Below are 12,408 nucleotides of genomic sequence, written 5' to 3'. Positions count from 1 at the left end.
GAGTGAGCGAGTGAGAGAGTCAGACAGTCAGACAGGCAGGGAGAAAGGAAGGAATAAAGGAAGGAAGGAAAAAAGGAAGGAAGGAAGGAAGGAAGGACGGAACGAACGAACAAAAGATGGAAGAAAAGGAGGAAGGAAGGAAAGACTGAAGGAAGGAACAATGGAAAAAAGGAAGGAAGGAGGGAAGGAAGTAAAGACTGAAATATGGAAATGAAGGAAGGAAGGAAGGAAGGAAGAAAGGAAGGAAAGAAGTAAAGAAAAAAGGAAGGAAGGGAGTAAGGAAGGAACAAAGGAAGGAAAGATGAAACAAAGGAAGGAAGGAAGGAAGGAACAAAGGAACAAAGGAAGGAAGGAAAGAGAAGAGGAAAGGAAGGAAGGAAGAATGGAACGAACAAACGAACGATGGAAGAAAAGAAGGAAGAAAAGAAGTAAAGAAAGAAATAATAAAAGGAAGGAAGAAAGAAAGAAAGAAAGAAAGAAAGAAAGAAAGAAAGAAAGAAAGAAAGAGGAAGGAAAATATATTCTGAAAAAAATTACTTAAGTCGAAGTAAAAAAAGTCATCTAAAAAAAATCACTTGAGTATTTTCTTTATTCTTGTTATTTCTTAAATTTAACTCATTTATCTTCAGAAAAAAATTCAAATTCATGACTTTATGTTTAATGGGGTATTAAATTGGACAAATAGCAGGTGGATTTTTATCCTGATTTCTCATTTCACAAATACAATATCAATCAGGATACTGCATTTAGAATAGAGGGGGCATACAGAACGTTTCATTGAACATATTTGTTGTTGCCTTAACATAAATATCTTCACCACGGGGGAGATCAAACATATTTACGGGAGCTTATTGAGCCCATGTTAAAAATGTAATCTCAGTTTTACACCTATTTAATGCATGACCAAAGCATCACCAGCGAGGATTAATGTCGATCCTGCTGTAAATTCAGCGCTACGTGGAATGCTTAATTTAAATCAAGGAACAGACTCCTTTCCTGTCTCATTAATCTCTGCATCCATCCATCCATCCATCCATCCATCCATCCATCCATCCATCCATCCACCAACCAGACAAATACTCTGTCCATCTATCCACCTATGCATGCACCAACCCATCGATTAATCCTTCCATCTGCCCATTCATCCTTCCGCCAAGACAGGAACCAGAAGCTGCCACAAACAGCCAAGGGACTTTCTCTTCGCCCCCAAGAAGGACACCAAAAGTGGCCGAGGGGCTCTCTTCTCGCCGCCAAGACCGGAACCAGAAGCAGCCGAGGGGCTTTATCCTCTACTGCCAAGACAAGAGCCAGAAATTGCGAGGGGATTCCTCCTCATCACAGAGTCAGGAACCAGAAGTGACCGAAGAGTTTTCTCTTTGCCGCAGAGACAGGAAAAAGAAGCGGCTTAGGGGGTTTCACCTTGCCGCCGTGAAAGGTGTAAAAGCTTCTCCCTCGGTCATTTGGTGGACAGGTCATTCTGTGTGTTGACCCGATTCAAGGGAAGCAGGAACTAAGGTGGTTTCTCAAAATAAGGATGTTATTGGATAGCAAGACCAGGAACAAAGTAACAAACAAGGAGTCAAAAAACAGCAAACTGTGTCAATAAAACCAAACCTGACATGATGTAAATCACTAACAAAGACCAAATCAATCCATCTATCAATCCATCCATCTATCTACACATCTATTGATCCATCTATCTATCATCTATCAATCACTCTATCCATCCATCCATTTATCCAACCATCCTTCTCTCAACTATGCAAACCTAAATCAATGTGTCTGTCTATGTCCATTTGTCTATCCTTCTACGCATCCATCCATCCGTCATCCATCCAGCCCAGCCGTCCATCCATCCATTCTTCCATCCATCCATTCTTCCATCAATCTGTCTGTCCATCCGTCCACCTTCTCATCAATGCAAAAACACAAAACACTATTCGAACCATCCCCCATGCGAATAATAATGCTGTTAGAAGTGCTTGATTTTCTCCAAGTGTCTGAACATTTCTGCATGGAAATACACCAGACAAACTCCCGTCGCCGGCATAAAGTGCCCTCATCCGACATACAAAGTCAAGTGGAGCTGTGTTGACTGCAAATACTTTTGTGTTAGAGCCCGGAGCTCATTCCATTTCCCACTTCAAATCAGAATCAATCTAGACCTGGCCAAATGGAGCTAAGCGTTAACATAAAAAAATGGCGAAGCCGTAGTAGCATCTGCAGGTTTCGAGACATTTCAAAGTAAGAGGAGGCACGGTGGAGTATTACCTGGCCCCGAGCAGAAGGAAGCAATCACAGCTAGGATGCAGGCGTAACTGAGGTAGGGCATCCATGACGTGCTGTCCTAGGGAAAGAAAAGGCTGCTTTACTTTGAGAATTAAACATCCTTATACTTTACATGTATTTGAACATTTTCTATTGATCAACTTGGAATTTTCTTACACTCAAAAAAATAGAATATTATCCCAGTGGCAGAATGGTTTGCTTTTTTATTTTTGTTCAAATCGTATCAGACTCAAGAAGTCAATGGATGTATTTTGTTAAATGTAATTTTTTTTATCCAGCAGATGTATCAGGACCAGAACGGAGACAGGAGCCACTTGCGTTACGTTTCTCTCAGTTTTAATGGGAAGAAGGGAAAGAATTGCACACACGGTGATGGCTGGTTGCGGGAAGTAGGTCGCTCTGAACGCGGAAGTGGCACTTTCGTGGCGAGCGATGTCGGTGTCGGGAAAGGAAAAAAATGCGTCAGTAGCCGGGACAGGAGAGCAAAAAACGTGGTCGGGATCAGCAACGAGTCAAAATCCAGGAGAGGACAGTAGACGTGATTAAAAACGGGTCGAAGCCGGGAAACAGATTTCGGAGCAGACCTTATTGCCTCGCCCCAAAACAAAAAAACAAGATGCAGGGAGATCTTGGCGGGAGAGGGAGAGACGTTTATTTTGTTTGTCAGAGTCCAAAACAGAGTTCTCCTTCGTCTAAGAGACAATCGGCTTTCTTATACCCTTTTTGGAGCAGACACATTCTTAGTACACCCCCTCGCGATGGCGCACTTGTTTTTTCTCAATGTGCATGCTTTCCGGGAATGTTTTATCAGAATGTTTTCGTCCTCTTTCGATTCTACAAAGTTACACAATTTCCAAGAAAATCATTGGGGTTGGCCTGACATCTAAACTGCATCTAATCAGCTTGCCAGGGGAATGTTGTTGTTTAGCAAGGTAATCCAAACCAAGCGAGTGTTTTTATTAATAACACTCGCTGGCATCTAAACTCGGGAAAAACGAGCCTGGAATTTCCCATCTTAAACTAATGTGTTCTCATTATGTCAAGCTCAACTCCAATAACCACAACACAGACGGGAGCCAAAAAACAGGAGGAAGTCTGAGTCCGGGGGCTTGCCTGATGTGAGCTGAGGTTCGCAGACGGACTGACAACAGTTGACAGATAGACGAGGGTTTAAATAGTGACAGGGAGCCAATCAGAGTCTGAGGCAGTTGGCGCCAAAGGAGCGGGCACAGCTGAGTCACATCAGTAATCATGACAAGATGGTAGAGTGTCTTGCTGCTTTTATGTATTTAATACTAATCTTAATAAATCATATTTGGTAAAGGTGGTGTCCGTAACTTCAAAATATTGTACGGGCTGACGCCATTTTCTGTCATTATCATTCAGCGCCATTTGTTGCGGATGCAAGTATGTGAAATTCTTAGTTGCGCTCAAATAAGCTCTTCCCTTTTCATCTTTTTGGGGGTTTGGGTTGAATTTGGACTTACTTTTACCATTTTTATTGTAGCAGATTGCACAGTGACGACCCCGGCTCACAGCAATAGTCGACCGGCGATAATGGATCGCGGCAACAACCATGCATTTCATTTTAGGCAGGCCAAAACTTCATGCCTCCTGACAGCAATGCCTTCCACTTGTTCCCCGATTGCATCGAAACAGGACCAGGGATAAAATTTCGCAGCTTCACAGGTTCAGTTCATTTTAGGCTGATATAACATCATAAAAAGACAGTTCTCCACTCACAGCAATAAGCCATCGAGTATAATGGATCTCGGCCGCAGGAGTGCAGTTCACTTTTTGGTGGACAGAATCGCAAAATGGGTCACTAGGTCTGACAAAAAATATGCTCTAACGGCCCCTGCTCGCAGCAATATGTGCTTAGAGATAATAAATCTTGGAATGTTGTTCAACCCACATTGCACAAAGCAGCAAAGTAGCGAGGTACTTCATTATATTTCAAGTATTGTATTTTTTTTTCAGATTAGAAAACAGTTAAATATGTAATAAAATAAAATCAATTATATTTAAATAAAGAACATAAAGAATTGTTTTTACAAGTTACAAGTTGGACTAATGAAACTGATACTTGGTAGAAAGAAGTGGATAATAAAACTAATTTTAAAAAGTATCAAAAGTCCCTCAATTCATTCTACTACAGAGATCCCTCGGTTTTTACGGTTAACAGGGACCAGAACCACCTGCGAAAAAAACGAAAATCCGCAAATTAGCATTGCACGTTCATAAAAAACCCCCATAGGCAACTTCAGGATAACATGATTACCCACTGAGAGAATAGGACTGTAACAAAAAACCATTCTACAAATAGTAACAAACAACACGAAATAGCGGTTAAATTACTGGTTTTGTTGTCATAATAAGCAAAAGGAAATTGGAGGGCTCCTTTGTTCAGTGTAAGAAAGCAATTTACAGAGCAGCTGGCTAGCTGCGCACTACCATCGGGTGTCCGAGAACGAAGACAGATCTCTGCATTCATTAAAATAAGACTGTCCCGAAGTCATCCATTTCATGTCTAATGGACCTGGCCCTGGCAAGTCACACGGTCTGCAGCGGTAGCTTAGCAGAGTTGTTAGCTTAGCCGTTAGCAGTAGGCTATACCAGCAGAACCAGTCTTCCTTTCTCTTGTTTTGATTTGAAGAAGTTGACTGAGTGTGCCCGGCCGTTTGACTGACAGCATACGGCAGCCTATCACGGCCGCGCACACAGACAGTCACACCCACCCAACACAGAGGGCCCTTCTTAATTTGTCCTCGTTGAACACAATGCATGATACTAATGATATCAAAGACAAAATTACTACATTTAAAAATCTGCAAAGAAACGACATATTTCATGTTTTTCACTCAGATATTCTTTAGTAAATATACTCCACGCCAACTTACCGAGTTTCACTATTTTCTACACATAGTAGAGCCGTGGAAAGGTTGGCACTTCTCCATTCAAAGAGCACCTTGTTATTTATTCACAACATGACTGCGTTCTGGGATGAGACTGCAGGGCGAGGAGGTCAGCACAAAAAGAATCTTACTTGAAAATTGAGGAAGACTGTGAGCAGACTGAAGAACACCCCCATAGCGCTGAAGCCAAAAATCAGCAGAGGTTTTCGACCGATGCGTTCGATCACTAAACCCTGGAAAGAGGACAAAGTGAAAAAAAATTAAATTTTTTTAAATCAATTTATTTGAATACTTTATCTTTAAATCAAAGATAAAAAAACACCAGAGAGCGGACATTTGCGGTACACATAGGGTGTCAAAAATGTCCTGAAAATCAAAATACCACCCGCTGACTATTTAAGGCGTTGCAGCAACGAGATAATACTTTTGCTTCTGAAACTGTCATGATTACCGATGTGAATCACCTTTGGCGCCAACAGCCTCGGACTCTGATTGGCTCCCTGTCCCTATTTAAACCCACTCCTATCTGTCCCCTTTTGTCAGTCCGTCTGCTAACCTCAGTTAACACTAGGCAAGCCTTTTTCGACCCTGACTCCCACCTGTTTTTTGCTCCCGTCGGTCCCCCGGCTTCGACCTGTCTTTGATCCTGACCCCGTCTACTCTCCCGTCCCTGTTTTCGACCTGTTTTGTCCCCGACCACGTCTACTCTCCTTTCCTGGCTTACGACTCGCTTTCGACCCCGACCACCTTTTTGCTTTCCTGTCCTACTGACACCCGACACCGCCATCGCTCGCCACAAAAAATCCACTTCCGCGTTCAGAGCGACCTGCTTCCCGAAACCATCAAACGCAACTGTCTTCGTCCTGGTCTTGAAAGAAACATAACATTCTCTACAATTATTGTAGCATAGACACCCATTATAAGTCCGATTTGCGAAAACCTTAAACACCTCATGTGCAAAAAATGCATGCCCATTTTTTGTGTTAAGACCATTTACACCCCTTCCTCATTAGTTAGAGCCAATCATTTAGCAGTAGGCTCCAAAACGATGCATAGTTGTGCAAAGATTTTCAGTCCGGACGTTAGCGGGGCTTGGTACAGGCCTCCATATGTAGCTGTCTGAGTTATTTTTAAAAAAAAATAAAGCGTTATCTTTTGGATTTCGTAAATCTACTCAATTTGCGCGTGTGTTAACGTCTTTATTTCAAACAGAAGTACTGCTCAGAGATTCTGAAATATAAAAATACTTTTTTGAATCTTAACTACTAAAATGGGCATGGATAGAAAAATAAAATCTATTTTTATAACTCTGACCTTTTCAATAATCTTATAGTATGATATTTTCCAATCAAACGATATATATACATCACACATAATTTTGGTCAGTGCACAGTGATTGGTGAACAAAGATATACTGCCAGAGAACATACAAAGATTTTTCACACGAAACGATGGAAGCTATAACTTGAGGGGATGTAGTCACTTTAAAATCCAACTGGTGAGAACTACCAGGAAACGTATGTGTGTGTGTCTGTATGTGGAGTTAAACTTTGAAACAAACTACAGGATAAGCTCAAAAAAATAATATATTCACCAAAAAAACAAAAGGTAGATGTAAGCAAATCAACATTGAAATTGTCATTAATATTATTATTACCGTATTTTCCGCACTATAAGGCGCACCTAAAAGCCTTTATTTTTTCTAAAAGCTGACCATGCGCCTTATAATACAATGCGCCTTATTTATGGATCAACATTAAGTTTTCCAACTAACTTGCAGCCGCCGACTCGATTTTCCCCCGAACGCCAAGTAGTACGCGGTGGATGGTGGGATTTATTTACCGGCGTTTCATTGGCTAACCAATGTGTCAATCATCAGTTGAATCGATCACTATTGGCTAAAGTTATTCGGAGGTCAAGAGGCTGATCCTTCTTATCATTTACAGACTGCCATTGGCTCAAACGGCAAACAAAGCCTGCAATTGGCCGAAAAAGATGTGTCAATCATCAGTTGAATCGATCACTATTGGCTAAAGTTATTCGGAGGTCAAGAGGCGGATCCTTTTCATAATGTACAGGCTGCCATTGGCTTAAACAGCGAAACAAAGCCTGCAATTGGCCGAAAAAGATGAATGCGTATAGCACGTGGTTGACGGCGTACAGAAAGCATTTTTTTACTATTCTGTATTTGCAAATATTTTATTCTCCTGGATTTACTAAACTCACGGATATAAGAGGACCATGGCTGCACATTATTATGAACACAATGACTTCGGTGAGCTATTCCCAGTTTTATATTGTCTTGTTTCAGACTGAACTCGATGTTTCTGTGATAAGCGGTGCAGATAATGGATGGAATGGAGTGTCTATTTTTAAATTAAACTCAATTCCAAGTGTTTATTGTCATATGCACAGTAAAGTTGCGAGCGAAAAAGAAAATAGATACGAAGGAATGGTTGGCATTTATTGAATCCCAAGACTTTAACCTTCCGAATGATGGAACGATGCATTTGAGTGACATCTTACGGACACCGCATTCGCACGTGTTCTCGACACGTATTTGCGTCTTTGCAAGCTTTCGGAATGTTAAGGGGGTAATAAGTTGGACTGAACTATCTGACTGTTTTGTCCACGTTCCCATTGTAGCGCCTTATAATCCGGTGCGTCTTATATATGTCAAAAATAGGACCAAAAACTATTTTTTCGGGGTGCGCCCTATAACCCGGTGCGCCTTATAGTGCGGAAAATACGGTATATTGATTTTATAATATCAGTAATTATAATTATTATAACTGTCATTAATTCTTATAATTGTCAGTGAGTACTAACATTATAGAGGTTAATAGACTGAATCTACAGTTAATTAATGTGGTAGTATAAAAACAACTCATAAAGACATGACACTACGCTTCTATGTCATTGGTCCTAGGTGCCATGGACGTGATACGTAAATAGGTTTTTTTTTTGTTGTACAAAATAAAAACAACGTACAGTGACTCCTCATTATAAATATACTGTATATCACTTTTCTCACTCTTGCCACTTCACTGATTCGCATCGTGCAATGTGTTCTTCCTCCCGATTCGTTAAACCAGTGTTTTTGACCAATGTGCTTGGGCACACTAGTGTACCATGAGACTTTGTCGAGTCTACCGCAGTAAATTATATCTGTGCATGCCAATGTTCAGAAGCTCTGCTTTCTTCCATTGATTAGCTCATTAACTTTAATATTCATCCATATCAGTAGGTGGCAGATGATTGATTTTTTTACTTTTATAAACAAATTATCTGGTAGTGAGGTAGTATGGGGAAATATATGGAATAACATGTTTTGTTTGATGAAGCGGTTTGAAATGGCTTCACGAAAATAGTAATAAAATACATCAAATGAAGTAAAAGTCTTGCACATAGGTTTTTAAAAGAGAACAGTAAAACATTATTTGTTTCACTGCAGGCTATTTTTACTCACTTTAATTATTACTTATGTTATTTTTCTGGAAAAAAAATGGAAATATGGTAAAACTTGCAAAACAGGGTAAAAATATAACAAAATCCCCAAATTTTGGCAAAAACATTCACCAAAATGAACCTGTATTACTTTCTGAACCAAGGTGACCACAAAACCCTTTATACCAGGGGTGGCCAACCCGCGGCTCTCGAGCCGCATGCGGCTCTTGAACTAGTTGAACTCTCACCTGGATAGGGCGAAGGGGGCTGTGAGGATTACATTTTTGGACTTCTCCAGTGCCTTCAATACCATACAGCCTCTGCTACTGAGTAGGAAACTGACAGAGATGGGAGTTAGCTCACACCTTGTAGAATGGATTACTGACTACCTGACAGGCAGACCCCAGTATGTGAAACAGGGGGGCTGTACATCGGACACTGTGGTTAGCAGCACAGGATCTCCGCAGGGGACCGTTCTCTCTCCGTTCCTATTCACTCTATATACATCGGACTTTAAGTACAACTCTGAGGCCTGCCATGTGCAAAAGTTTGCCGACGACACTGCGATCGTGGGATGTATCAGAGACGGGCAGGAGGAGTACAGGAAATTGATTCAGGACTTTGTCCGATGGAGCGACGCAAACCACCTGCACCTAAACACCACCAAGACCAGAGAGATGGTGGTGGACTTCAGGAGAACCAGAACTCACCCGGTTCCTGTAACCATCAAGGGAGAATGTGTAGAATTTGTCCAGACCTACAAATACCTGGGTGTGCAGCTGGACAACAAACTGGACTGGTCTGCCAACACAGAAGCTCTATGTAGGAAAGGGCAAAGCCGACTTTACTTCCTCAGAAGGCTGGCCTCCTTCAACATCTGCAAAAAGCTCCTGAAAATATTCTACGAGACAGTAGTGGCAAGCGCCCTCTTCTATGCGTGTTGGGGAGGCAGCGTCAAGAAGAAGGATGCCTCTCGTCTCAATAAACTGGCTAGGAAAGCGAGCTCTGTTGTGGGCAAAGAGCTGGACAGCCTAACAACAGTAGCTGAGAGACGAGCACTGAAAAAGCTGAGGTCAATCATGGACAATCCATCGCATCCACTACACAGCATTATCTCCAGACAGAAGAGCAGTTTCAGCGACAGACTGCTGTCACTGTCTTGTACTACGGACAGACTGAAGAGATCTTTTCTTCCTCATGCCATGAGGCTCTTTAACTCCACCCGGCAGAGTAAAGGCCCACATTAAACCACACCACCTACATTGGATATTACCGAATCATACTGCAATATGTATTCTGTGTAGCACTATTTAGTTACTCTATATAACACGCTACAGTGGGCATTTGCACGTCACACTGGGTATTTGTATATTGTATTCTTTTGGCTTTATTATTGTACTGTTCTCAGCTCAGGGATGCTGCTGGAAATGTGAATTTCCCTTCGGGGATGAATAAAGTATCTATCTATCTATCTATCTATCTATCTAGTTTCATGCGGCTCTTTAGGAGCTGTTATAAACTTGTTTAATGCGGCTCTTTCGAAGCTGTAACATGACATGCATCAAGAATGTTTAGCCGGCACTGTAATTTGCCTTCCCTACAGCTAGATGGCACTCCGACAATGAATGTCTGTTTTAGTGACGTAAAACGAGCGACGAGAAAATATTTGTTTGACAAAATGTATTGTAGTCAATTTATGTGAAATTACCTCTTGAAATGGCAGGTAAAAAGGCACAGCCAAACTAAAATATGAAGAAGAACACAGGACGTTTTTGCCAGAATGGGATAGTTTATATTATTTTATTGAACGTAATGGCAAGCCTATCTGCCTTATACGTAACGCGGCATTAGCACATTCAAAGCTTCAAATCTTCAGCGTCAATTCAGCTCACTCCACCCTAACATCGAACAGGAATTTCCAAAAGGGACTGAACTTAGTAAGAAAAAGTTGTTGACTACGAAAAGCAAAGCAGAAAAACAGTTGCATTTCTTTCAAAAAATTATGAAACACTCTGAGACCGTAACGCTTGCTTCGTATCAGTTAGCTTGGAACATAGCACGGGCTAAAAAGCTATACAACGAAAGAGAATTCATTAAAAATGCGTCATTGACGCCTTTGAAATCTTGGCTCCTGTAGACAACAAACTAAAACAGAGCAAATCAGATGTTCAACTGTCTCGCCACAGTATGGAACGAAGAATATCCGATATTAATGCAGCTGTTGAATAACAGTTGCACACTGACCTGCAAACAAACTAACTGCAAGAGCTACGGATGGAGCGCCAGCCATCATCGGATCAATGAACGGGCTTGTGGGACTGTACAAAGCTGATCAAACATTTCCAGACTTTTGGGATTTCCACTGCATCATCCACAGGGAGCAACTCGTGTCTAAATCACTCAAATTTGACAACGTCATGAAACCTGTGATGGAAATTGTCAACTTCATCTGCACACATGCGCTTAACCGGAGGATATTCAGGAATATCATCGCTGAACTGGACCAAGGACTTCCAGGTGACCTGCCGCTGCACTGCACTGTGAGGTGGCTGTCAAAAAGCCAGGTACTATCTCGCTTCTTTGAGCTTTTGGATCCAGTGAAACTGTTCATGGAAGAGAAGGACAAGGACTATCCCAAGCTCTCAGACCTCAAGTCGATAATGGATCTGGAACAGTGCTCACAATGTTAACTGTTGAAAATTATTGATATTATAGCCTAGATGGTAAGGCGCCCGCTTTGAGACTGGGAGGTTCGGGTTCGCGCCCCGGCCGAGTCATTCCTAAGACTTAAAAAGTGGTCGGCGGCGCCCTCTCTTGGCTGCGGCTGCATCGGGTCAGATGCAATCGACATTTCGTTCTGTGTACATTGTTACACAGAATGACAATACAAGGAAATTATTATTATTATTATTATTATGTTGGTGTGGTTATTTTCATCAGATCTAGTCGAGTAGAGATTTGTGTATGCGTGCGTACATGATTAAAAGATGTTTATGTGTATAATGTGGCATTTTTAGTAACAAAGAAAAAAAATAATCAACTCGCCCCCGTTAACAACTATGATGTGGCTCTTTGTAGTAACACAGACGAAAAATTGGCTCTTAGTCGCTGAATGGTTGGCCACCCCTGCTTTAGACAGTCAATTTATGCCACATGATAATTTTCTTTGAAAAAACATAAAACTGGTGCTGAATATTAATTTCTAATTTCCGAGAGTTTGTGATTCAAAAGATTGGAGCCTTGACTGGATTGGAGCTTTTTTTGCTCAGCGCCTTTGCTCAGAAAATGTTTGGCGACCAAGAGCCAAGAAGAGATCCGCAGGTTCGAAAGTGTTCTCAATGTCTCTTCTTGCAGTTTACGTTAAGGATTAAAAGTATTATTTGACTGAATATATTTGAAAAAAGAAAAAGCACTTTTTTGTTGTTAAATTGGTGTGAACCTGCTAAAAATGCCCCACTAAACTGTGGAAATTTGGAGGCTTGCCTCACTGGGATAAAAAGATGGCTGTCACTCAACTTCTTGTGCCTTAACTTTGAAAAGACTGAAATGTTAGTTATTGGTCCATCTAAGTGCCGTGACCTGTTCTCAAAGACTGCTCTGAATATTAACGTATGTAATAACATCCAGAGTGTCACATTTGACCTCAATCTGTCATTCCAAACACACGTTAAGAATATTACGGTACTAAAACAACTTTTTTCCATCTTTGCTACATTGCTAAAATTCGCCCTATGCTTTCCCAGTCTGATGCGGATAT

General features: G+C 41.3%; 1 protein-coding gene across 1 annotated transcript in view; it reads right to left on the bottom strand.

Moving 5' to 3' along the window:
- The window catches only part of slc2a9l2 (solute carrier family 2 member 9, like 2), a 167,521-nt gene that overhangs the window by 62,489 nt on the left and 92,624 nt on the right, over positions 1-12,408 (bottom strand). The window contains exons 10-11 of the mRNA XM_088338018.1: positions 5,336-5,437; positions 2,272-2,347 (exon numbers count right to left, since the gene is read on the bottom strand). Of these exons, the coding sequence (XP_088194144.1) occupies positions 2,272-2,347; positions 5,336-5,437 (178 nt within the window). The remainder of the gene's footprint in view (positions 1-2,271; positions 2,348-5,335; positions 5,438-12,408) is intronic.

This window comes from Urocampus carinirostris, chromosome 6 (assembly GCF_059441175.1).
Source record: "Urocampus carinirostris isolate Australia breed hairy pipefish chromosome 6, RoL_Ucar_1.0, whole genome shotgun sequence".
Lineage (NCBI taxonomy): Eukaryota > Metazoa > Chordata > Actinopteri > Syngnathiformes > Syngnathidae > Urocampus > Urocampus carinirostris.
The sequence above is the reverse complement of the archived record's forward strand: the minus strand, read 5'-3'. Positions and strand labels throughout refer to the sequence as shown.